This window comes from Sus scrofa, chromosome 4 (assembly GCF_000003025.6).
Source record: "Sus scrofa isolate TJ Tabasco breed Duroc chromosome 4, Sscrofa11.1, whole genome shotgun sequence".
Classification (NCBI taxonomy): Eukaryota; Metazoa; Chordata; class Mammalia; order Artiodactyla; family Suidae; genus Sus; species Sus scrofa.
The window spans coordinates 119,152,935-119,180,369 of record NC_010446.5 but is presented as its reverse complement, the minus strand read 5'-3'; the positions used below and the strand labels follow the sequence as shown (position 1 = coordinate 119,180,369).

The following is a 27,435-nucleotide window of genomic DNA, read 5'->3' as shown; positions in this document are numbered from 1 at the left end:
CCCTCTCTCTTACTTTCTGTCTTGTGTTGAAAGAGTTTGTTTTGGAACCAAGTGTCGCATTGAAAAGCTCCTTTGGTGGCTCAGGGCCCGTGGAGTTGCTGCTTGGTCGAGTAATGCGAAACCCGCCCGATGACACAAATGTCTTTATGTGGAGGAATTGTGGTGAGTTTTCATGACCAAGTACCTGATTTGAACTGTGCTGGATGTGAGGAAGAATTATGCTGCTGTTTTGTTTTGTTTGTTTTCCCTCTGTTTCCTGTGTTGAAAGGATCTGAATTCTTCAAAAGCACTTGTTCCTGCTTCCTAAGGATTCCCCCATCTTATTGCCTTTTCCTCTCCTTTCTTCTACTGTAAAGAGCTGGCAACGTGAGGTTGAAGAATGAGCAGAAAATTCGTTCAGGGCTTATACCTTGATCCCTGCCATCCCTACGTTGCTGCCTATAGTTATACACCAAAACCAAACAAGGAACATTATTTCAGTTTAGTTTAGTGCACTTGGGGTTTTTTGTTTGTTTGTCGATTCAGGAAAGATACTAGTCAACATTTTGCTTTTGAAATGATTGCTTTTATATTTTTTAACAACTAACAGTTCTGCAACATAGTTATTATTTTAAATGAATTTTACACGGTCACTTTCTTCATCTAGCATATTCGGAACATTCTTTTCCTAGAAGGTCTATCTTAAACACACATCTTTGACCTTATCTCTGTCCAAATTAGTGACTATACCAAATTCATACATTAAGACAATTATTTTATACTTGTCTATGGGGCTTACAAGTTTAAAGGGACTTTAACATATTTTATATTGTGCAAGATTATCTGATACTGGTACTTTCACTCTACAAGAATTACTTGAGTCCTGCTAACATCAGACACTGCCTGGTTCTGGAAAGACCACAGGGTGTGAGACAAACATAATCCGTTTCTCGTGCAGTTATAGTCAGTGAGAGAAATAGTTAACACAAGACATGATAATAATAAAGTGTAAGTTCTAAGATAGAAAGACATTGCAAGGGCATCTCACCTTATCTAGGAGGACTGAAGAAGATTCCTCCAAGGCCATGTTCAAGCTGAGCCCTGAATGGTGAGTGGGTAAAGATGTGAACAAGAGAGTTCCAGGCAGAGGAAAGACATGCACAAAAGCCTGGGAGGGAGAAAGAACATGTTCAAATGCCTGAGGTTCCTTTTTGGAGGATGGTGCACTGGAGGTAGTGTTGAGTTGAAAACTGAGGCTTGCAGAGGAGGAAAAAAGTTTTTCTCAACCCTCTTAGGATCCCTGGCTAGGTCTGAAAAGGAAACTGTGACAAATGAGCAGGAGAAAAGCACACGTTGATTTAATCTAAGTTCTTCATGGCGCAGGAGTCTTCATAAGCAAATCAAGCCCAGAAGAAACAGACCAGAGTATTTTTAGGCTAGGTTTGGGGAAGAGTGGGCTGTGGTGCAGGAATAGGATGGGTTAAGGAGCGTGGGGTAAGTGCAATACACTGGGAAAATTTAGCAAGGCTTTCTTGTTAGGAGTCTTCTCTGTGTTCCTTTGTCTTCAGAGAGAAAGATGCTCCTTTTCCCTGGGTGTACAGGAGGGTTTTATGACTGGCTTGAGGGAATAAGGGTTGGAAGAAGGTCACAGTGACCTTTCTGCTTCTGCCATATTCTTAAACTCCTTCAGCTTAATATGCCTACGTGCCCTATTTTGCACGAGTACGTCTTAAACCCTATTAGGCTGAAGAGGGGGGAGGACCTTATGAGCTTTGCCTTTTATTTTTCATTCTAAGGGAAATGGGAAATGCTATTGAAGAGCTTCCAGAGCGAGGAGACGATTGTCTCTTGGACTTGCCTTTTAGAAAGATCACGCTGGCTGTATGTGGGTCAGAGTGGAAGGAAATGAAACATGATGAGACTAGTTAGACAATGTTGCAACAAAGACAGAGATGTGACTGACATGGAGGTTTCATGGCAGTGGGCTAGAGATTAGTAGACAGTTTCAAGTAGTTTTCTTTTTAGCAGGTGGATCAGAAAGATCATTTTCTACCCCTTCTATTTTTTTTTTTACTCTACCTTAACAATCTTAAGTACATTCAAGTATCTGAAAGGAATTTCCCATAAGCCTCAGGTTTTGGAATGACTTAAACTATTTTTGTTGAATAAAAGCACATTTATCACCTTAGGCTTTAGTACCACTTAACTGGTTAAATTCACAGAAATAACTTATCTCTCCTTTACAATAGAACCTGTCCACACTGACATGATAGGAATGTTATGACCGTCAGTTGCAGTAATTTATAAGAAAATGCCTTAGAAAATTAGAATAGATGATATACTGTGATTGTAATTATAAAACGTAAGTATATCAGGTTATATCAGTTACATAACAAATGCACCTACTATGTTTTCCTTTAAATTGTAAGGTCTGCCAGACTTTTCTAAGTTTGAATTTTTTATTTTTTAAAAGAAATACTCATAGCAATGCCAATGAACGCCAACCCAAATATTTGCGTTTTGACTATACGTCTCACATGAATATTTTTGTCATTCTCATAGATTGAATTCATTGTATGCATAATACTGTTTTCTTCAAAATAGTTAAATTGGCATCACTGTGCCATGTCACCATATTGCAACTTTTGTTCTTCACAGCAGTTTATATCAATATGGTTTTAACTCTTTCCTCCAAGTGAATTATATTTCTGAAGGTTACTCAAGTTGTATCAAGTGTACTGTAACTTGGATGTGTAAGTTTGGAAGAGTCATTGGTTTTCTTTATTATTACTTCACAAAACCCCTACAGCTCCAGTTATTTGTTGAGTTTTTTCCTTAGTGAATAATTTTTAACTGATTTGGCACGTCAGTCCAAGCGTAATCAGGAAATTGGAGCCCTTATATAATCAGGGCTTCCTAATTAACACACAAACTGTGGGGCTTGAAACAGCAACAGTCTGCTGTTATCTGTTAACTTCAGAATATCGCAGACATAGAGGGAAGTGAGATGTTCCAGAATCTTTCCATTCCGTTTTTAATTTAATCACATTCTTATGGAACTACTTTTTTCATCAGCATTTGCAAAAATCAATCCCCTAAAGGGATTGTTGTTCATGGTGATAAAAGAAATGGGGTATAAACAATTGCCTTTGGACTTTAAAAAAAAATTTTTTTTTATTTAATGATTTATTTTTTTCCATTCTAGTTGACTTACAGTGTTCTGTCAATTTCTGCTTGTACAGCAAAGTGAACCCAGTCACATGTACATATATACATTCTTTTTCTCACATTATCCTCCATCAGGCTCCGTCACAAATGACTAGATATAGTTCCCCGAGCTATACAGCAGGATCTCATTGCCTATCCATTCCAAAGGCAATAGTTTGCATCTGTTAACCCCAGATTCCTGATCCATCCCACTCTCTCCCTCCCTCTTGGCAACCACAAGTCTGTTCTCCAAATCCGTGAGTTTCTTTTCTGTGGAAGGGTTTATTTGTGCCATATATTAAATTCCAGATATAAGTGATATGGTATTTGGCTTTCTCTTTCTGACTTAGCCTTTGGACTTTTGTGAAATGAAATAGTCACAGGTAATTTATAACTTAAAATTTAAATATCAAAATGACAGAGGACAGAGGAAAATCGGGTTGTAAACATGAGGTATAGGTCTGTATCAGATGCCAGTTATTGTCGTATTAAAATGCTGTACTTAGATATGTGAATTTATTTGCGATGGTTGACACCAAATATAAAACTAGTATTTCCAAATAAACGAAATAGGTGAAATGAAGCTATTCCCCATTTTGATCTATGTGAGCAGTAACTAAGAATGAATTAGAATCTTTTTTAAAAAACAATAATAACAAAACAATAAAACAAAATATCTGGTTGAACATGAGTAATTTCAAAGTACGTAGGTATCCAAAAATTATTTTCTGCTAAAATGTGAAGGGATGCTAAAACCCATAAAATAGGACACGGATAAAATGCCAGGGTATTTTCTAATTGTTCTTTAGTAGCTACGAGAGAGTTTTTGTTGTTAATGATGATGCCACTGATGAGGATGATGGTGAAGAGATTCGAAAGGAAGTGATCCTTGATAGGTATTACAGACTTCAAGAATATACTCTTTGGAAGTTTAATTTTAATATCGTAATCATGAAGAGAATCGCCTTAATAATACATGCACACTAAAAACAAACAAAAACAACAAAAGCTAAGTACACAAATGTATGAAGAAGAAATAAAGACTGTCCATAACCTGATCTCCTAGAGAGGAATGCATTTAAAGGCAATTATAGAAAAATAATTTGCTATATGCCGGTCAAAATATTTTTAAATTTCTGCACAGTTCTTTCTGAATGTGTCAAAATAAAAACAGTTACTTATTTGTGTCATGATTACAGCGGATGTATATTATGTTGAGTTCTGTATTTTTCATTTGTTTAAATACTTTTCTATATGATGACATAATCTCCATATAGTACATCATGTTATTATCTTTATTAACAAAAATAACTACTAATAGCTGCTTTTATGTAAAATTTTTGCTCTCACAAATAATACTATTAAAAGTAATCATGAACATTAGACTTAAAGTCTTTCTTGATAAGAATTTCAAGAAATAACCAGGTTAAAGGCCACTTCATTTCAAATGCTATCAATCTTACTTAAGAATGTCAATTGCCTCATGGAAAAATCATTCATTTAAAATTCTATTAACATCAAAACCCTGTGCTAAGCAGCTTTCAAATTCAAACTTAAATCTTGCCCTTAGAGAAGAATAATAAGTATATGTAATTTTTACTTGATTAATACAGCTTTACAATGTATTATTTTTTAAATGGAAGAGTATTTAAATTAGGTTTTTTTTTTTTACTTGAATGGTAATGAACAGACTTAACAGAAAGGTTCTCTCATTACTGAATAATAAAAATATATGTATCTACATGGCAATCTAGGAAGCAGAAAAACAATTATCAACATAGGACATTTTCTGTGAGTTAAATGAAAGGAAAAAACCATTATAAGAGTCTGTCATCTAGACAAATCAATAACAAACCCAGTGCTTTCCTAAAATCCAAGTCCAGCTATATATGGACCATTTAAAATTTAGAGAAATTTAAAAAAATAGATATCATAGCAGTTCTACAAAGTTTAAGTAGTAGATAAACACTGAATGTTCTAGAAGTTCTTCACATGTAGTTGTTTTCATTTAGAAATGTATTCCTCATTATGTTGGGGAGTGGTGAGTAAATTCTAGTGAAAGAGCTGTTTTAAATTCAGTGGTGCCACCATATATTTTGGAACATTTAAAAAAAGTTGTGCATATTTAAAACACCTTGGTCCAAGTCAAGATAGATCCCAAACATTGTAACTTTAAAGGTTAATCTATACTGATAATGATTATAAAATTGCCAGCTAAGCAGGATTCTGATGGGGGGGCATTTAGATTTCGTCTAAAATTTTCATTCTTTTTTTTAAATTGAGAATCAGATAAATGATGGACTTTCTGTTCATCTACATGAATTAAAAGAAGCAGTGAGAGGGAATAGCTTCCCTAGACTTAATTTTACCCAACAAAGAGGAACTGTGATGTAACATGACAGAAACTTGGGGAAAAAAACACCAGTTTCGAAATCTGGGAGGTAAAAGCAAAAGAAGGAAACCCCTGGCGATCCTCAGTCACATTCCCTAGAAGTTAGTAAAACGATGTGAAAAAATTACAGAAGACTTAGTGATAATTTTAATGCCATTGGCTCAAAAGGAGAATATCTCATAAGAGAAATGAACAGTTCTAAAAAATAAAAGGGAATGAAGCAGTTAAAGAATCAGATAAAATTGCACCTGTGGGCTATGGACTCTAAAAGGCAAAAATATAGAGGAATAGTCAGAGAGGAATACAGAAGTAACAGGGTCAGGGAGGACATATTACAGGAAAAAGTGAGATTTGGGGGAAAAAAAACAGGAATGACTTCCAAATAATACCAAACTCAAATGGATGTGGGTGTGAGGAGTCTCTTTTGCGAACAAGAAAATTAGGAATTAATAAGCTCTAATACAATGAGTCAAGTGATATGGACACTATATTATGGAAACTGAGAAAAATTGAACTACTCGATTTCTGTTTCACTCCTGTTTTCCCCATCAAAGAGAATGAAAGTATAAGTTACATGGTTGAGGCAAATATCAATAAGAGAGGAATAAAATTCAGTTTGAAGAGGTGATAAAACATTAGTTATCCATTGCTACACAAAAGGGAAGGCGAGCTAGCATCCTGTTCTTTTTCCAGCGGCCTCTGTGAAAGCCCTTCCATTACCAGCCTCAAAGCAGTGCTTCCTAAGCTGTATTCACAGCCCTTAACTCTGAACGGATTTACCTAGGGAAGATGGACAGACTTCTGCTTACCCAGGAGAAATGCAGACCCCTTTTCTTTGCTAGGTGAATACTCACATTAGCTCCCAGATATTTGGGGGAATACTGGAATGATGACAGCTGATTCCAACATAGTTAACCTCTGTAATTTCTGATGCACACCATACCTAGGCACCTAATACTGCTCAGTTCTTTGTGAACAGGCTTTCCTGTAGAGAGAAGGATGGAAGTGGTTGAGGACTGACCCCACGGTAGTGGTTTGGTATCATGTTGGCCCCAGGGAAGGACCTGAATTCAATTCTGATGATGCATTTTCGGAGTAATACTGACAAACTAAGATGTAGTCAAAACAAGGTTATTCTGACGTCTTAGAAACGCGTCTTCATCGAAGGAATTGGGAAAGAAGAAAAGTATGTGGGGAGCAGTCACAGGGGGAGTCCAGGTTTTGTGGTTGCTTCAGAAAACATATCTAGAACCGACTTTTGGAAATGGCATAATTTGTACAAAGAAAGAATTGTTTCCTGTGTATAAATTTCTCTAAATTAAATTGCATTGCAATGAAATAAGTTCCTTGCCCCTGGGAGCTCTGAAGCAATTGTTGAATAGTGTAAATCAGCAATTCTGCCTATGCTAAAGTTTCTCAATGCATTTTATAGGAAATTAGTTTTTGTAATGTTAATGGTTATTAATCTCAGAAGAAAAGATCCTGTAGTCAAATAAGTTGGAATTAAATAAAGCTAAACAGACTTATTTGCTAAAGACGTTTTCAGAATCTTCGACGTGCTCATGTGGCTTATGAATCTGAAGACAGTTTCCTTGGTCAGCCTTTCTTCTTGTAGGATTAGCCTGTGTTGGAGTATAGTTCGGGAAACCTTGGGTAATTATGTTGCTCTCTAAAGTAAGGCGGCTTAGAGTGTGGCCTGAGGCCCAGTTCATAAGTTGTTTATTACAGATTGATAGTAAGATAAATCAGAAATAGAAAGTGATCAATTAAAATCTTCTGTAGCAATTAGACATTGTCATGACATCCAAATAGGTGATTAGTAGACTTCTTTGGTTGAGTAAGGTAAAGGCCACTTTGGGTGTTGTCCAGCCTTTGCAGCGATTTCCTGTGCCATGAAGTGCAAACGAGTCAGCTCAGTAGGATCATTGAATGGTCCTCAGTGGACTAAAGAAAAGACGGGTTCTTCACCACAGATAGTTTAAGAAGCACTGCTCTAAAATTCCTTGTTTTCTAAGAGGGCACCATCTTGTACACTTAACATGGGCAGCGTTCTTTCTCATTTAAAAATGTATAATCTGATTCGTATTCAACTATCACATTTACATAAAGCACAGTTAATTATAGAATTGGGATTAAATGCACCAAGCTCTGATTTTTATTTCCTTCTAAGGAAACCTTACAAATAGAGTGCTTATTATCATTTTCAGAATTCTGAAGTATTATGTAAATAACTGTTTGTTTTATGAAGTGTTTTCTATTCTGAATTGATATCCCAAAGCCATAGCCACCTCTCACGTTTCCACATAACTGTGGACATCTTTTATGATGTTTCATGTAGGTCTTAAAGCTTTTGTTTTGTAGGCTTCTGCTTCCTTAAAAACTATTAAAACACTTCCACCAGTCTCTTACATTCTGTGATACAGTTATTTCTCCATTATCTAGACAAGTGAAGCTGGGCTTAGGTGTGAAAGGGAACAGTTATGCCATAGCAGAGACCGTCTGTGCCTCTTCCTGTCCTTTGGATTCCAAAAGTGTTTGTGTTGTTATCAAAGATTTGAATAGGAGATTATGTATCATAATGAGAGAATTTTAAAAATATCTAAATTTTAAATTAAGAACTTTCATCTTACTGTGCCTCATAATGACAGACTATATTCTCTGGACCAGTGTCATAGTTCCTATAAAGAAAAGGAAGAAGTCATTTAAAACGCTTGCACTGGAGTTCCCATCATGGCGCAGTGGAAACAAATCCAACTAGGAATCATGAGGTTGCAGGTTCAATCCCTGGCCTTGCTCATTGGGTTAAGGATCCAGCGTTGCCGTGAACTATGGTGTAGGTCGCAGACGTGGCTCGGATCCTGTGTTGCTGTAGCTCTGGCGTAGGCCGGTGGCTGCAGCTCCAAGTCGACCCCTAGCCTGGGAACTTTTCTATGCTGTGGGTGCAGCCCTAAAAATCAAACAAAAAAACCCACATATACACACCACATGATGTAACATCTTGAAGAAAGAAGGTGGGTTTACTAGTGAAAAAAATTAAAGTTGGGTATCAGGATGCCTGCCAGTAACTAAATGTAAAATCTTAATCTTCTCTATGCCCAGTTTTCTAATCTGTCAAAAAGTGGTATGGATTGTCCTCCCCTCCCCTGCACCCGGGGAGGCAGGGCTTTGGGAGAATAAAATTAGAAAAACGTATGTGAAGTGTCTTAAAATAATGCAATTAAATGTCATGGCCTCACCTTGATAATTTTCCAGTAACCCCCCCAAAAAAGTTCTTCTTTTCAGTTTGTTGTACTTTCCATGCATGATAAACAGATACAGATAAGCTTGGTATTTGAAGTGTCTGGTACTAAAATGGTCAGACTTCATGTAATTGGTCTGCTATTAGTAAAAACGACAACCAAACAAATGAAAAATGATGAGTTGGTATAGAAAAGTATGAGTTGAAAAGATACGAATTCAAATTTGGGCTCTTATACTAATTCTTTCTATAAAGATTTCCAAGTATTAGATATTTTGGAGCCCCAATTTTTCCACATGTAAAAATGAGAGAAATAGAATTAGTTGTATCTACAGCTCTTTCTATCTAGCTAATCTTGAGTTAGAGATCTACAGACTAATACTATAAAATAATTTTTAAAATGGACCACAAGATGGCGTTTGTAGCTAATGAGTTTTTTGCGTTAACTCTGTTGCAGTCTTTGAAGTATTTGTAGTATTTACAAATGTAAACATGATACTTAAATTCTTGAGAGATATGTAAAAGTTATTTTCGGAAAATATGCAAATCATCATTTTGAGGTTATTTATATTTCTCAAATTATAAACTGGCAGGTGATTTTGAAATCACACTTTGCCAAAAATGAAATTTTGTGAGTGATTTGGAGCCTTTGCAAAATAATAGAAGTAGCTCTCCTTTGGTAATTTCATTTCGAATTTCTTTCTGGATTGATTATATTTCAGGAAAAAAAAAAACGTTTAAATATGCAGCTCCTGAAAGCTTTCATTATTGCTTTGAATCATAGGTTTAGGCAATTAAAAAAATGATTTACAGGGAGTTCCTGTTGTGGCTCTCACAACCCAACATAGTGTCCATGAGGGTGGGGTCAATCTGTGGCCTCACTTAGGTGGGTGAAGGATCCAGCATTGCTGTGACTGTAGCATAGGCCAGCTGCTGCAGCTCCGATTCGACCTTAGCCCAGAATTACAGGTGCTCCCACTATGATGCAGTATGTTAAGAATCCAGCCAAAGTGGTTCTGGTTGCTGCGGAGGCAAGAGTTTAATCCCCGGCCCAGCTCAGTAGGTTAAGGGCTCTGGCGTTGCTGCAGCTATGGCTCAGATACAGTCCCTGGCCCAAGAACTTCCATATGCCTTGAGTGTGGCCATAAAAAAAAAGAAATCAAAAATAAATTTAAAAACTATCACTAAAATGTTACACTTGGAGTTCCCATCATGACTCAGTGGAAACAAATCCGACTAGGATCCATGAGGACACAGATTTGCATCCCTGGCTTCGCTCAGTGGGTTAAGATCCGGCGTTGCTCTGAGCTGTGGTGTAGGTCACAGGTGCAGCTCAGATCTGGCCTTGCTGGGGCTGCGGTGTAGGCCAGTGGCGACCGCTAGCCTGGGAACCTCCATATGCCATAGGTGTGGTCCTAAAGAGAAAAGAAAATGTTGCACACCCCATTGCCCTCGTTTTAGACCTGGCTGACAATTTTGATGATTTATTTTGCAGTGATATTGGCTTGGTGTAGAGCTGTTTACTTATCTAAGCTTCAGTGTTTCCTCAAATGTAGGTGGTGTGGTCTGTGCCCCAGATCGTTGGAGACAGCATTAAAGCGTGTAGAGGACACTCAGGCATGGTCTCAGTTTCAGTTTATGAAGAGAAATGGCAATTATTATGGCACTGTTTAAAAGCTACTATTAGGTTAGTAGGAACACTAGAAGCACAACAGCTTTTGACTTAATATGGAAATTTCTTGTTTTAAAAGGAGTCCATGGTGGGAGTTTCCATCGTGGCTCAGTGGTTAACAAATCCAACTAGGAACCATGAGGTTGCGAGTTCGATCCCTGGCCTTGCTCAGTGGGTTAAGGATCCGGCGTTGCCGTGAGCTGTGATGCAGCTTGGATCCCGCGTTACTATGGCTGTGGTGTAGGCCGGTGGCTATAGCTCCAATTAGACCCCTAGCCTGGGAACCTCCAGATGCTGCAGGAGTGGCCCTAGAAAAGGCAAAATAAATAAATAAATAAAAGGAGTCCATGGTGAGGTCTGGCTTCTATTACATTTTATAAGAATAGGTATCATTGTTATAGTTTTAGGCCAATTTATGGTTATTTTACTTTAGCAGTGGAGATATATACATAATTTTTTATTAATTTGACTTATGCGATAATTTGGATGGAGCTAGGTTTTCTAGGAGCTCGTCCACGAACAGGGTGGTAGCCTTACCTGTGGAGATAGCAAACTTTATGTTGGCTTCGCACCTGCTGCCTAAGAGCATGGGCTTCGGAGGCCTAACTGGTGGCTTTAAGCTGTGGGACCTTGAAGACTTTTCTTTAGTTCAGTGAGCCTCAGCAGCCCCTTCTATAAAGTGCTGACAATAATAGTATATGCATCATAGGTTTATTTGGGTATTACAATCTATATGTTCATGCACATATATATGTATGGGTGTAGGTAATGAAATGAAGAGAGATGAAAGAAAAGTCCCAGAAGCAAAATTTAATATTCCCAGTAAATCACCACAACAAAATGATTTTGAAGCTTTTATACTCAGAAATACCTTTCCAGGACTCTCAACCAGCTTATCCCTTAAGCCTTGACTTACTTTACGTAAGCCTGAAATTGCCAACATAGAAAATACATTTCAAAGCTGTTGGATAGACAGATAAGTGAGTAAGTAAATAAATAAGTAAAATATATGTTAAGGTCTTAATTCAGTGCCTAGCACATAATAAGATTTCAATAAATGTAGACTCTTAGTAGTAGTAGCACTAGTAGTCATCGCAAACATTTCTCGTTTATTTCTGAATCTCACCTTTGGAAATTATTTATAATGACAGTTCCCTCATAAATATCAAATACTGAGGGGAGAGGCAAAATTTTTTATGTTTGCTGCCTCTCCACACTGTATCAAACCAAGGAGGGCAAAGCATATTTATAAGTCGAATGTGATTTCTCACCACTTTTGGTTCTAGGATGAAAGTTAACAGATGCACATGGTCCAAGCTCCCTAGTCTGTGAATGGGTGGATCGGCCCAGAGAAATGGAAAGATTTGCCTCAAGTTCATATTGTGAGAGAGACTCTCCTCACACCCCACTAGTCTGAGAAAATATTGATTCTTAAATGTGGACGTGTTTGTTGAAAGCTGTATTATATCTATAGAAACATCATTTTTGTTGTCATTCATTCATTCTTTAGAAAACTTGATCACATCTGTTTATGGAATCACTACTCCCTTATGAGAACTAAAAAGGCATTTCCTTTTCTAATGGCAAAATGTCATCACCACTCTTGCTGGGATAGCAAGAGATTTACTTTCAAGACTAGTTTTGGCATTAAAACTTATTTTCTACATATTCCATCTGTGTATTTGAAAAGTTTTTAAGCATGTGTGTCAGAACAAAAGGGCTTTTGTTTACCTTTTGGGTCTGTTTGCTCTAGTTCTGGTTCACTTTACTGACTGTACAGCCTATTTCCCAGTCCTGCCCTGCAAAGAGAAGCTTCAGGTGGGGGTCTTTGGCTATAAACTGGGGAAGAATGTGCACCAGAGTCTCAGTTAACAAGGATTTGTGATAAACTTGTTTTCTGTTCACCCAACATCTTGCCTAATAGCATGTTCAGTATATTTATTGGCTAACTTTTACAGCAGTGAGAAGCATGGAGCACAAGAAGAGAGTACTGGGAGTTCCCGTCGTGGCGCAGTGGAAACAAACCCGACCAGGAACCATGAGGTTGTGGCTTCGATTCCTGGCCTTGCTCAGTGGGTTAAGGATCCAGCTTTCCTGTGAGCTGTGGTGTAGGTTGCAGATGCAGCTTGGATCTGATGTTGCTGTGGCTGTGGTATAGGCTGGCAGCTGTAGCTCCGATTGGACCCATGGCCTGGGAACCTCCATATGCCGCTGGTGCAGCCCTAAAAAGACAAAAAAAAAAAAAGAGAGAGAAGAACCAATAGGAGCTGGGAACCAGTTTCCAAGAATGTTATGATACAGCAGAACTACTAATTTACAATTATAAGCAAATCTCACACTAGGTTTTGACAGTTTTTTTTTTCTTGTTGTTTTGATTTTTTTTTTTTTTTTTAAGGGCTGCACCTGCAGCATATGGAAGTTCCCAGGGGTCCAATCAGAGCTGCAGCCTCTGGCCTACACCACAGCCACAGCAATACGGAATCCAAGCCATGTCTGTGACCTATGCCACAGTTCATGGCAAGGCCGGATCCCTAACCCACTGAGTGAGGCTAGGGATCGAACCTCTGTCCTTGTGAATACTAGTCCTATTCATTCCCACTGAGCCATGATAGGAACTCCTTAACAGTTCTCCAGTTATCACGGTCCTGGACACAGATCCTAAACTAAATTGTTTAACTATGTGGTGTAAACAATCCATTTCTCTAATTTTTATACAATTTTTCATACTCCAAAAAAGCAAGAAAGAGTAGACAGATTTAAAAAGTGTTAGAGATTATTTTTAATTCTTTTAATAGACTCATATACATTAACAGATAAATGTGCCACATATCCAGGAACAGGTTAATATTAAACATTGGCAGGAGGGAGCAGTTAGCGTCAGGGGCTGCACAGTTCAGCGTCACATCCTCTGCTCTGTAGACCCAGAAACCTGACCAGTCAGCAGACGGAGTGGGGCAGGCTTTTATAGCAAAACGTACTATTAGTAAGTTTAAAGAGCAGTGGAAACCAGGGTGTCAACTGGTTTGATTGGAAAGGCTGTTTTTATGATGACTGGCATATTTACATCAGGAGGTCAATACATTCCTTCTCTATAGCCTCTGCATTTACTGAGCACTTACTGTACGCCTGGCTTGGTCATTGTCAAAGAGTATAAATACTCCTGATAATATGTAAAAATTTCCAAGATGTATGTAAGGAATCAGTTTCCATACACTCAATATGCATTTATACTCTTTCCTAAAAGTTGATCTACCTCATTCCCCTGCAATCATTCTTTTTTTTTTTTTTTTTTTTTACCCACTTCCCCTCAAAATGGTCCTTCCTCCCCTATGTTAAGGAAGGCATCTTGGTGGCCCAGTGACTTATTAAAGTATGCTGCTGGTCACTCCAGAGATGGGTTGTTTTCCATTTGCTGATGCCTGGGGATACCCCTTACCAGATCTGTAATAACACAAAGGCACTCAGCTGTTTTTGTGTGTGGGTGTTTTTATTTTCGCCAAGCTGTTTTTATTTCACATGACTTTATTTCAACAATCCTCTGCTTTCTCATCTGTCAAACAAGGCGAACAGTCATTGAGTGGTTTAAAGAAGGTAATACATAATAAAGCAACCGTTACCCTCCCTGAGATCAAGTATTCGTATTGATATTCAGCAGTTGTATTTCTGTTGTTTTTCTATGCTAATGTTCTATAATCGATATTTCCAAATGCGTAAATTGTTTTTCTGCCTTTCATATGGTGGATGGTGGGGGGGTAAGGAAATAGTTAAGTAGCTGTTTTTTTTTTTTTTTAACCATGTTTCACTCTCCTTTTTAGAATTTCCTTTAGAAATAAAAATGTTAATTCACAGCACTAATCAGCATGGAGGGCTGATCTTCCTTAGACATTTATTAAACGAGGATGGGTGAAGAATATGACAGCGATATAAGAGTGTTCACATGAGGATTAATATCATCTTTGGTGCAATTTGGATGCCTCGTTGACAGGAATTCTAAGTAGAGCAGACTCTCTGGATTTTCATTTTGAATTTTACCTTGAGTACATTCAGAAGTTTATTTAAAGGATAGTTTGGCAGAGTTATCAAAAAGATATGATATCTCCTGAAAGCAGTAATTGCTTTGGGCTGCCCTGCAGGGTTACCAGGTAGTAGATTATACATGAATTTGCAGAAGAGGCCAGAGAGCACTAAGTAAAAATGAGGTTCACCTTTGCAAGGTGAAGGATGGTTCTGCTCTATCAGCCCTTCAGTCCCAGTTAATAGTTTTCCTTGTTTTTGAAACGTTGTGGATAGACTTTTAAACATTATTAGAATTTAGGTATTTTTGCATTTCCTGCTTCTTTATATGCAGAATTTGGTGAAGGAGGTTTTTTATTATCTGTAAAGTCGAATGATTTTTTCGCATTGAAAAGAAACAATACCGCACAGCTCATATTTAATGCCTTTTCTGCATGTCACGTTAACTGTGGGTTTTTTGTGGATGTTCTCCCTCAGGTCCTGGAAGTTCCCATCTGTTGCTAATTTGTCGAGGATTTTTTTTTTTTCTTAGTAAGAAATAGATATAATTTGATGTCTTTTCATATCTATTGAGATGATACTGCATTTAATACAGTTACATTGATTGATATTTGAACATTAAAATCCAGACTTACCCTCCTGGGATAGACTCCATTTGGTCATGATGTATAATTCTTTCTAGAGATTGCTGGATTTGATTTGCTAACATTTTGTTTAGAATTTTCTTTTTTTTTTTTTTTTTTTTTTTTTTGCTCTTTAGAGCTGCACCCACAGCATATGGAAACTTCCACGCTAGGGGTTGAATTGGAGCTGCAGCTGCCAGCCTATGCCACAGCTCACGGCAACGCCAGGGGTCAGGGATTGAACCTGCATTTCTCATGGATACTAGTCGGGTTCATTCCTGCTGAGCCAATTCTGACCTTGTTTAGAATTGTTACAGCTATGTTTATATGGAGTAATGGTCTATATTTTTCTTGTCTTATAATGTCTTTGGTAAGTTGGAAAGCATTTCTTTCCCTTCCAGTTTCTGGAAGAGTTTGTTTGGAATTAATGATTCTTCCTTAAATGTTTGAGTCTTCGCCTGTGAAGCCATTGGGCCTTGAGTGTTCTTTCTGGGAAGATGTTTAACGACAAACTCAAATTCATTTGGGTTATCTATTTTTTTTTAGAGTGAGTTTTTGTAGTTTGTGTCTTTTAAGTTTCATCTAAGTTTTCAAATGTATAAAGGTTTCAGTAACAGTTTTTTTTTTTTCCTTCAGTAGAATTTAAAGTGATATCACCCCTTCTCATTCAGAAGTTAGTCATTTGTGTCATCTCTCTCCTTTTATGAACAGTCTGGCTAAAAGTTTATCAGTTTTGTTAATCTTCTCAAAGATCCAACATGTGGGTTCATGGATTTTTCTATATTGTTTTTCTCTTTCATTAATTCATGCTGCAATCTTTTCTGGTTTTTTTCTTCTGCTTAGTTTGGGTAATTTGTTCTTTTTTAGTTTTTAAGATGAAAACTGAAGTCATTTAAGACTTTTCTTCTTTTCTAATGTAGGTATTTAGTGCTATAAATTTCTTTTTATGTACTTTAGTGGTATTCCAAAATTTTTTATATGTTGTGGTTTCATTTTCATTCGGTTTGAAACACTGTCTAGATTACGTTTGGATTTCTTCTTTGATACAGGGGTTGTTTATAAGTATCTTGTAAATATTTGGGCATTTTTCAGATATCCTTTTTTTTTTTTTGTCTTTTTAGGGCCACACCCATGGCATATGGAGGTTCCCAGGCTAAGGGTCTATTTGGAGCTGTAGCTGCCGACCTACATCAGAGCCACAGCAACACCAGATCTAAGCCGCATCTGCAACCTATACCACAGGTCATGGCAATGCCGGATCCTTAACCCACTGAGCAAGGCCATGGATCGAACCCACAACCTCATGACTCCTAGTCAGATTCGTTTGCGCTGCACCACAATGGGAACTCCAGGTTTTCAGATATGTTCCAATTGCTGATTTCTAACTTAATTTCAGTATGTTCAGAAAACAAACTTCATATGACTTCATTCTTTTTAAATTTAGTGAGATTTCTTGTATAGCCTGGAAAATGGTCTGTTTTGGTAAATATTTTATGTGTACATGGAAAAAAAATATGTGTTAGCTCTTTTGCCCTAGAGATGTCAGTTAGGTCATCTTGATTCATTTTCCTGTGGCACATTAATGACTTTCTCACCCCCTAGTCCCAGCAACCCATCATAATGTAATAATTGCTCATTTTTTGAGTCCTTAACATTGAGCTAAACTTTCTGCATAGAGAATTATACAGATGATGTAAATTTAATTTTTGCCATTGCTCTAGTGGTAAGTATTGTCATTAACCGGATTTATAACCAGAGACACTGTAATAGAGATTAATCAACTTGCACAACTTGCACACTCGATAGGATGGGATTCAGATCTGGTTAAGCGGTGCTTGTGTCATCACTCCTGTCGAGATGCTTAATACCTGCCTCCTCAGAGACGCCTGATCCATCTTTTCCTCTATACCTCAGAGCTGTTTTCTTCCCTGACAGTGGGGGGATAGTGGATTATTTCAGCACATCTTATGTATGTCTTCCCATTATTAAGCAATACTTTGCCGCGTTAAGAATAAAACTCTGTAGAAAAGGATAGGAATTCTGGCAAGCGGAAGGGGAAGAGGAATCCGGCGGATTGCTGGAGGAGCCGATATGTAAGGATTCATTAATCCTTCTCCCAGGGAAAGTGAACTGCTGTTGATCCCTTCATGGTGTGTTTCCGTTATTCAGTGCCTTGCCACATGGGAGTCCTTCCTTACATCGCAGACAGATCTCCACTTGGAAGAAGCTTCCGAAGATAAATTTTAATTGCATTGAAGATTTCTTTGTGAACTTTGGGAGATAGCATCTGTTAACCAAAGTTATTATCTCTGGATGGGCTGTATCCTTTATAAAGTGGACGAAAATTGTTTCACACTGTCTGGAAAACCAACACCTTGAAACTTGTATTCCAGATCATTGATAGGAAGTTGGAGATATATATACATACATATATATATATATATACACACACATATATATATATAAATATTTAGCTTAGAGTTTTAACTATGTTCTTAAATTTTTATGCAGATAACTATACAAAGTTTTTTTCTTAAATATTTGTCTGTGAACATGTCATTTTAAATATATGACTCAGTTTTAATAAAAAATTTAATATGAAATGACTGTGTGTTCTTTCCTCCTTGTAGCTCAAGCCTCTGAAGCAGATTCGAATATGAATTCAGTGCATATTAACAAGTATACTATGGATCACCTTTATTTCATCATAATTTTCTCTGAAATACCATTTACTGTAATATTAGGGATTTGAAGTCAATGTACAAAACTGATTGAGTATCATTAAATATTAATGATAACTTTGAAAGTTGGTTTGCTAAAAGTTAAGTAATTGTTTTCTACAATTAAAAAAGGTCACCGGGAGTTCCCATCGTGACTCAGTGGTTAACGAATCCGACTAGGAACCATGAGGTTGCGGGTTCAATCCCTGGCCTTGCTCAGTGGGTTAAGGATCCAGCTTTGCTGTGAGCAGTGGTGTAGGTTGCAGACGTGGCTCAGATCCCGTGTTGCTGTGGCCCTGATGTAGACCGGCAGCTACAGCTCTGATTTGACCCCTAGCCTGGGACCTCCATATGCCGCGGGAGCAGCCCTAGAAAAGGCAAAAAAAAAAAAAAGATTGCCAAGGAGTTCTCACTGTGGCTCAGTAGGTTAAGGATCCAGCACTGTCTCTGCAGTGGCTTGGGTAGCTGCTGAGGTGTGAGTTTGATCCTAGGCCTGGTGCAGTGGGTTAAGGATCTGATGTCACCACAACTGTGGCATAGGTTGCAACTGTAGCTTGGATTCAGTCCCTAGTCTGGGAACTTCCATATACTGCAAGTGAGGCAAAAAAATAAAAAAAAAAGAAGGAAAAAAAATGTTTACCAAGATAAATTTAAATTTTTATGAGTTATTATTTAGAAATCACAATACAATCATTTTCCCACTAGTAATTTTAATTCTTCTTTTGGTATTTTTTTTACATATCCTTCATGACTCACTTCTAGCTTTTATTTTTTAATGTACAGTGTTGATCAAGTTCGTTTTCCCATTTCTTGTGTCCACCCTTTGTAAGGCATATTTGCAGGTGCTTATGATCCGTATTGATAAAAAAGACACACTGAGCTCATTTCATTCTCTAGGCTTTCATTCTAGTAATATTTATCATACAGAGTGATTTTATATTTATTTTATGGCTATATGTTAAAATTGAATATGTTATCTAATATTTGCTAATTTTTTGAAGTAGCTGTTTCTCAATGCTTTGAATAAAATTTGAGATTTTTAATCACGCATGTTACCATACATGCCTGGTTTTTAGCACTTGGTTTTTAGCCCTCAAAAAGTCACGCACACAAAGTAGACATTTAAGTATCACTTGGTTTTTAGCACGTAAATAAATGTCACACACACACAAACTAGACATTTAAATTAAGTATCACTTGGTTTTTACCACTTAAATGTCACACACGCAAACTAGACATTTAAATTGTCTTAAATAAAAGATACACAAACACCTGTATAAATATAAAACTAAACATTTTTTTCTTAAATACTGGTATGTACAATTCTTAAACCATTTGTAGTAAAGAGAGAATCTGGCTTCATTTTTTATTTATTTTTTTGTCTTTTTGCCATTTCTTGGGCCACCTCCGAGGCATAGACCCGGGCTAGGGGTCTAATCGGAGCTGTAGCCACCAGCCCACACCAGAGCCATAGCAATGCAGGATCCGAGCCGCATCTGCGACCTACACCACAGCTCACGGCAACGCCGGATCGTTAACCCACTGAGCAAGGGCAGGGATCGAACCCGAAACCTCATGGTTCCTAGTCGGATTCGTTAACCACTGTGCCACGACGGGAACTCCTGGCTTCATTTTTGACGTTGGTGGCTGCTGACAGCTTTTAAGTCTCCTCTCCCTTTTCCCCTCTGGCCCTATGTCTGGACAAGCTACTAAGAAAGCCCAGGTGCTCCCTCTTTTGTCACTGAGAGGAAGTTCGATCCATACCACCTCCTCCCTGCCTGCAGGGACTCACCCCCGAATCACCATGAAAACGCCAAGCCTTTCTCCTTTCCCAGGTCTCAAGCCATTTTCAAACAGCCTGCGAGGCCTGCCCTGCTCTCCTCAGAAAGCCTCATTATGTGAGTGATAGATCTCTGCATACCCTCTTGGAATGTTGGTGGCATCACCAGTCTTGACATTCAAACCAAATTTGGGGTGAGAGTCCTTCCTGTTTATCAGGAGGGTCCCAACCGCATGGTTTTGCAAGCCACGTCACCACCACAAACTTCATTTTCCCCCCCGTATGTGAACATATATTTTCGCTTCTCTTGGGCCTGTCTCTCCGAATGGATGGTATCCTAATTATGTCTGACCATTTGAGGAGCTGCCAGACTCCTCTCCAAAGCGGCTGTACCGTTTTACATTCCGAGCATTTGTGTACGAGAGTTCCCATTCCTCCACAGCCTCACTAGCACTTGTGTAGTTTATTCTATTACAGCCATCCCAGGGGCTGAAGTGGTCTCTCGTTTCGATTTGCATTTCCTGTTGCATCTTTTGTTGCGTGCTTGTTGACCGTTTGTATATATTCTTTGGAGAAATGCGCATCCAGATCCTTTGCCCCATTTTTAATTATTGAGTTACAAATGCTATTTATGTGTTCTAGATACAGATCCCTTTATCAGATTGTTATTTGCAAATGTTTCTTTTTACTTTCTTGATAATGCACTTTGGAGCACAGACGTTTTAAATTTTGATGCTCAGTGTATTTTTTCTTTTGTTGTCACATCTAAGAAGCCGTGGCCGAATCAGAGGTTTATGTCCATCTACCCCCTGTGCTTTCTTCTAAGTTTTAACTTATAGGTTTAGCATCCACGTTGAGGCTAATTGTCACCTATGAGGTGTGGGAAGGACCCAATTTCATTCTTTCGTGCCAGGCTATCCAGGTGTCTCAGCACTGTTTGCTGAGGAGACTGTCTTAGGATTTTCAAAGCTGAGGAACAGGTCCTTGGAACCCCTTCTGTCGTCTTCCTGCAAGTGGAGCCCCTGGTGTAGCTTTACCTGCACTGGGTCTTATGATGTGTGCTGTCATGGTTGTTGTTACTACGGTGGAAATATGGTTACTGGATACCTCATCTTAAAAAAGATTTTTAACAGCAACAAAATAACACACTTAACTTTTCAAGGAAAGATCTACCCTGAATTTACAGGTACTTTTCATTCAGCATGTGCCGTGCCTTCTTTCAGTAACTGCTTCCCAAAACACAGACTTCCTGCTGTTCAGTTACTTATCTTCCAAGCACATAGCCTTCGAAAAGAGACAAGGCTTTCAAGTGGGATGGGCTAGTAGATGGACTTAAAATTGTGCAAATCCATCTTTGTAGTTGCTTCGAACCAGGTAATACTATTTCTTGCTTTCTGAGGATTCCACTTCCTCCTTTCAGTCTAGTTACCTGGAGGGAAATTAAAAATCTTTTTACCTCAACGGGCTATTCAAAGCTTAAGCATTAGTGATGACTTTCTCTGTTGTTTGACCTGAAGCCCTAGGAAGAAAGAAGCTTATTTTCTATGGGAAGTGAGATTGTACTTGCATGAAAGCCATTGCCGTAGAGGTTGACTCCTGTGAACTTTGGAGCCAGTGGGCTCAGGCTTAAGGTCTGATTTGGGAAGATGACATAACTTATCCTGTTTACAGTTTACACATTCCCTTTGCTGTTTTTATTAGTATTATTATTACTGGTAGTTGAACAGAAACATTATTTGCTCCTCTTTTAGAGAACTGCAGGCATACACTCAGACACACCCTTTAAATAGGAAATTATCACTGGACATGGACGTAATCCTAAGAATATATAAAGTCTTCTTTTCCCCTTTCTTATGCCTCATCCCCAGACTACTATCCTGAAGATAGTTTTTATTACTCTGGAATCTCTTAGGAGTCTGCTTATGCTGGGAGACCATCTATTTAGTAATCAATTTATGTGTTTTGTCTTTAAAAAGATTTATAAATTCTTATATATTTTTTCCAAACTCACAGGTGGAATCTCTGCCTACTATTAATTGATTTTTAATTGCCTTTGGCCCAGTGCTCCCATCTTTTTCTTAGTTCAATAATTTTTATTCCACCTGACCAAAAAAAAAAAAAAAAAAAGTAACTACTTTAGAAAAATGGGAAACGATGGGCTGATATAACAAAAAGGGAAAAAGGTGTATTTGGGCAAAACTGGTTCTGAACAGACATTTATTTCCTACTTTGCTCCAGTGAGTGGGCCTCACTTGCTCCTAATCCTGCCTTTACATGAGGCTCATTCTGTGGTTCTCAACTAAGTAAGGGCCATTTAACAGAGTCTGCAGATATTTTTTGAAGCCACAGTATGGCAGGAGGAAGGTCATTCCGACCTCTAATTGATAGAGATCAGGGATGCTGCTCAACGTCTTATAATGACCAGGGTGGCCCCTCACAACAAAGAACCGTGTGACCCAAAATACCGAGATTGCTGAAGCTGAGAGATCCTGGGCTCTGTTAGTGTCTCCCGGTAACTCATGGCTCCGAGTTCCAGCTTTCCCACTGGAAAGGAAAGAGCTCTTCTCCAGCTTCAGTTCCGAGGAAAATCCCAGGGAAGTAGCTTGGGATTCAGCCATCCCCTCCCTCTTCCCCATAGCCCTGGCTCAGGCCAGTCTTCATGACCAGGAGCCAAGGTGCTAGTATCCACACAGCCCAGGTCAGGTTCTCACTTTTGTAAAAATTACAGCAGACACAGGGGGGTTATGGCCAAAGGGAGATCGCAGCTTTCGTTCAGACCCCATGTTAGATGTGCACCTTCCAAAAGAAGCAGCCCTGCTTTAGGCAGCAGAAAGAAGAATTTGGAGAAAAACAAAATAATGATATCCACCATATTTCTTAAATGAGCATACGTTTTTACTCATTTAGAGCTGTGTAAATTCTATACCCTTATATAATGAACAATATTCAGTTCTTACGCCTAAAATTCTTCAACAAGAGAGCACTTGATGTAAAAATAGCTCTTCAAGGAACATGGATTAAAGATCACAAGTATAAAGAAACCATTAGTCCAGCATCTATAATCACAGGGGGAGTCAATCATAATTTTATTGGCTAAGAAATAGCGCAAGATTGTGAAGTTAGAGATGTTAGTGCACTCACCTGTATTAAAAGTACAACCTTTACGTTAGATTTGATTGAGCCCCGTGTATAAAATATATTCTATGCTGAAATGCTACAGTGAGATTCCATCAGAGCCCAGTGACGATGGAAGAACACATTGAATGACAAAGCTGTGGTCCTTTCTTTTGCAAACACACTCAACCAACTGCGATAAATTCATGGCATCCTGAATTTAATTCAAATTCAAAGGCATCCTGAGGGACTGCTACACCCAATTTCATTGAAGACGAGGTTCAGGATCCTCGGACGTTAAGAGTAATGAAATTAGCTTACTATGTGGACACTTCCGGGTCCCCTAAGCCAGCCAGGTTAGCACCTGAAAAATGGCATTTAAACACCTTTAATTTAAATGGAAATGACTCCGCCTGCAGTTGGCCTTGTAGTTAGTCAGTCTGTTCCTGGACTCCTCTCCCATGCCCGGTTTTAACCCCTCTAGCAGTGCCTCTCTTAATTCTGGCAGCCTGGGGCAGAGCACGAACTTCCCTTCATTTGAAAAGTGGCTGCTGCTTTCAAAACATCTCACAGGAAACTTTCGCATACGTGCAGTACCTAAAAAGCACTCACCGTTACAATAGCCTAGTTATGCTCCTTTTTCCCTTCTTCACAGTTATTTTGCAAGAGATTTAATTTGCTCGTTTCTTTTATGTTGCTTTATTTTTAAATAAGAGTCGTCTTTTTTTTTTTTTTTTTTTCTTCTGAAAATGAAAGAAATGCATGACTTTCTTACGACTGGAGAATAACTAGAGCCACCTGGTAGGCATGGGATGTCTTCCAAATCTTCTGTCCCCACCACATTTTGCCAGATCTCTGAGGTTTAAGCTCTTGACAGGTTGCCTTATTTCTGTCATTTCACAGATCTGCTTAGGGTGAACATCTAGAATCACATGGCATATTGGACAACTGGTTCTTAATCTTGCCTCCGTCAGCCTTTGTCATAAGAGAAAAGAAAAACTCAAAGGGACAGAAGGACCCGGTAGGCTGCCGTCTCCATGTCACTACCCCCGTTCACACTCTCGCCAGCAGAACAGCGGGTCTTTGTCACATCAGCTTTTCGCAGAGACCCCCCCCCCCCAATGTTTCACCCCCTTGCAGATTCTCTCCCTGTAGCCTCCAAACCTCAATTTTCTGACTCATTTCATTCTGGCAGAGTTTTTTGGGTTTTTTTCTCTTTTTGGTATTATTTTTTCGTTTATTTCTTTTTTAAAAATTTTACTGAAGTAGAGTTCATTTACGATATGCTAATTTCTACTGTATGAGAAAGTGATTCAGTTATACATGTACACATAAACATTCTCATATAGGTTATCACAGAATATTGAGTAAAGACCTAGCTTTCCAGCAGGTCCCTGTTGACTGTCCATTCCATATGGAGTAGTGTACATATGCCAGTCCTATATCCCCTCTCCATCCCTCCCTGCAGCCCTTCCCCTTTGGTAACTATAAGTTTGTTTTCAAAGTCTATGAGTCTATTTCTGTTTTATAAATAAGTTCATTTGTATCATTTTGTTTTAGATTCCACATGTAAGTAACATGGTATTTATTTGTCTTTCTCTGTCTGACTTCACTTGATAATCTCTTGGTCCATCCATGTTGCTGCAAATTGCATTATTTCATTCTACTTTTATGGTTGAGTAGTATTCCATTGCTTATATGTACCACATCCTCTTTATCCAATCCTCTGTCGATGGACATTTAGGTTGCTTCCATGTCTTGGCTGTTGTAAATAGTGCTGCAGTGAACATGGGTGTGCATATATCTTTTTGAATTATGGTTTTCTTTGGATGGATGCCCAGGAGTGGGATTGCTGGGTCATATTGTAGTTCTATTTTTAGTCTTCTGAGGAACCTCCGTACTGTTCTCCATAGTGTTTGTCCCAGTTTACATTTCCACCAGCAGTAGGGGAAGGTTCCCTTTCTAAACATCCTCTCCAGCATTTATTGGTTGTAGACTTTTTGATGATGGCCATTCTGACCGGTATGTGGTGATACCTCATTGCAGTTTTGATTTGCATTTCTCTAATAATTAATCATGTTGAGCATGTTTTCATGTGCCTTTTGGATATCCGTATGTCTTCTTTGGAGAAATGTCTGTTTAGATCTTCTCTGGCAGAGTTTTATCTGGTCCTCATTAAAATGAAACCATGAAGGATGATGTTTGTAGTTTTCATTTAGCCAAACTTAATTCTCTTTATGAATTGTTTTGAAATTGTGTCCTACATAAAGTCATTTGTAAAGTCATGAATATTCTTCCTCTTTTATGAAGTAATGATAATCGCCATGTCCTCACTTACTAAAATAAATTATTTGATGTGTCAACTTGACTGTGCCACAGGGTACCCAGATATTTAGTCAAACATTATTCTGGGTGTTTTCATGACGGTATTTTGGACAAGATTCGTATCTAAATCCATACACAGAGTAAAGCAGGTTGTCTTATGTAACGTGAGTGGACCTCATCCAATCAATTGAAAGCCTGGATAGAACAAAACGCTGATGAAGAGGAAGCTCCTGCTGTCTCACTGCCTTTGAGCTAGGACATTGTCTTTGTTTCCTGCCTTTGGACTTGAACTGAAACCCTGGCTCTTTCTGAGTCTACATCTTGCCAGCTGCAGATCTTGGGACTGGTAGAGTTGAGCTTGCTGGCCCTCAGACTGGAACTCCATCATCAGCTCTCCTGGGTGTCCAGGTTTCTGACTGAAGATTTGGGAATGTATCAGCCTTCATAATTAAATATAAGCCAACTCCGTATAATAAATTGCATATTTATTGTATATAATGTTAATTATACATAATATAAATTTTATTATATGTATTTTTATGTACAATAAATTATAGACATACACACCCTATTGGTTGTATTTCTCTAAGCTCTCACTAATGCACCATCATTTTGTCTCGCCTTATTTCTTTTTTTTTATTGGAGTGTAGTTACCTTACAATGTTGTGGTAGTGTCAGGTGCATAGCAAAGTGATTCAGTTTTACGTGTACGTATCCTCATTCTTTTTCAGGTTCTTTCCCATGTAGATTATTACAGAACATTGAATAGAGTTTCCCTGTGCTATACCATAGGTCCTTGTTGGTTGTCTAGTTTATGTATAGGAGTGTGTATATGTTGATTCCCATATTCCTTTTGAAACTGTATGGGCTGATAAACCAAAAGTCTAGGATCTTTGCCCTGCTCCACCTTGCTTTGCCTGTTCTATGAAGAGGCTGATAATATCATTTAATGTAATGCTGCATGAAATAACTTAAAGGTCTGTACATATTACAGGCACAGGTTAAACACAAAAGACAAAAACAGGGTCTCAGGAGGAGTTTTGCCAGAGAGACCTACCTTACAGTATAAGCTTCTTCCTAAATGGAAGAATCAATTTGATTGCTACATAATTGAAATAGAAACATGGAACTATTAGGTACTGGTCAACTCATAGGTAATATAATGATCAAGAAAACTTTCCAAATTTTGAGCTTTTTAAAAAGCAAATGTAGGGTTATAGCAACATGAACCAGGAGCAGCCTAACTTGAGAGAAAAAAAAAAAGTTGTCTGGAAACGGATTTTTTTCTAGCAACCCAATTCTGACATCTAGCTTATAAATGTAGAAATAATGTTCCTTTTGCATTTAATAATGGCTTTGGATAAACTTAGAGTTGTTAGAAGTAGAATTAAGTTCTAACATACTGTAAAAAAAAAAAAAAAAGGCGTTTTAACATTTAAAATTCTGAGCTTAAGTATTCTAGGCCCCAATTTCCCATCTGTGGAAAGGGGGAATTAATCTGCCAGATTTGCAGTGCTGGGAAGTACAAGAATAAATTATACACAGCTGACTTTGACTACTAACTTGAAAAAAATTATTAAATTCGATATCATCTTTCCTTTGTTACATGCTCAAATACTTGAAACTTCCAGTCTATCCATGAATTCAGGATATCCTGAGATGAAGCAAACCAGTGGTCATAGTGAGTAAGATACATCAATGAATCTGAATACCATGTGTGTGAGCCCATGAGTAGATATAAATACACATTTAAGTTCATATTTATGTCCATGGATGTGTGTGTGTAGGTGTGTGTGCAAATGTATGGCAGATGAATATATATAGTCCTTAGTGGAAAGACCTAAGAAATAAAAATCGTTGAAGCAGAAGCCAATGGCTTGCACCATATTGGTTATCTTCCTCCCTTCTTTTCACGTATTGCAGTTTCCCCTGGTTTGAAAATGTATTTATGTTTGTGTTTGTAAGGTTATTGATCAATGAGATCCTTTAAAATGGGGCAACCATTTGTGTGCATTGGCCACCCCTTTGGTGAGTGCAGTTCTTTAAGGCTATAATTACTATGTTCAAGAGAGTAAATTTGAGCTTCCACAGTTCCTGTTTACATTTCTCTTAATGTAAGTCATGGAGATTGAAGACATTGTTTATATTTTTTATTCTCAACCTGACAGGGGTCATCTTTCTCCTTTTAAGGCAGATCATCCCAGAGCATGCAACGAAATTGCTAATCAGAGCTGGTTAAATGAGGCATTTGTTAATTACGCATAAACAATTTTCTCTTCCTACTTGAAGTATTACGATGACTGATTTTAAGATTAAATTATTATTGCTTTTAAGCAGTTTATTTAAGCAATCTGAGAGAGATTCTACAAGC

The 27,435-nt window shown here is 38.1% G+C and overlaps 1 protein-coding gene across 11 annotated transcripts in view; it reads left to right on the top strand.

The window, feature by feature from the left end:
* Positions 1 to 27,435, top strand: part of SNX7 (sorting nexin 7) — a 217,522-nt gene that overhangs the window by 78,138 nt on the left and 111,949 nt on the right. For 3 of the 11 annotated variants that reach the window (XM_021090770.1, XM_013997357.2, XM_005663646.3), the window contains one exon: positions 17,295 to 17,728. The exons of 3 other annotated variants lie outside the window; for them this stretch is intronic. In XM_021090770.1, coding sequence (XP_020946429.1) covers positions 17,295 to 17,372 — 78 coding nt within the window. In that variant the 3' untranslated portion in view covers positions 17,373 to 17,728. Of the gene's footprint in view, positions 1 to 84; positions 9,972 to 11,774; positions 12,556 to 17,245; positions 17,729 to 17,755; positions 18,003 to 23,642; positions 23,957 to 27,435 lie in introns of those variants that run through there. 5 more of the 11 variants (XM_013997356.2, XM_021090765.1, XM_005663647.3 and 2 more) reach the window with 5 other exon arrangements.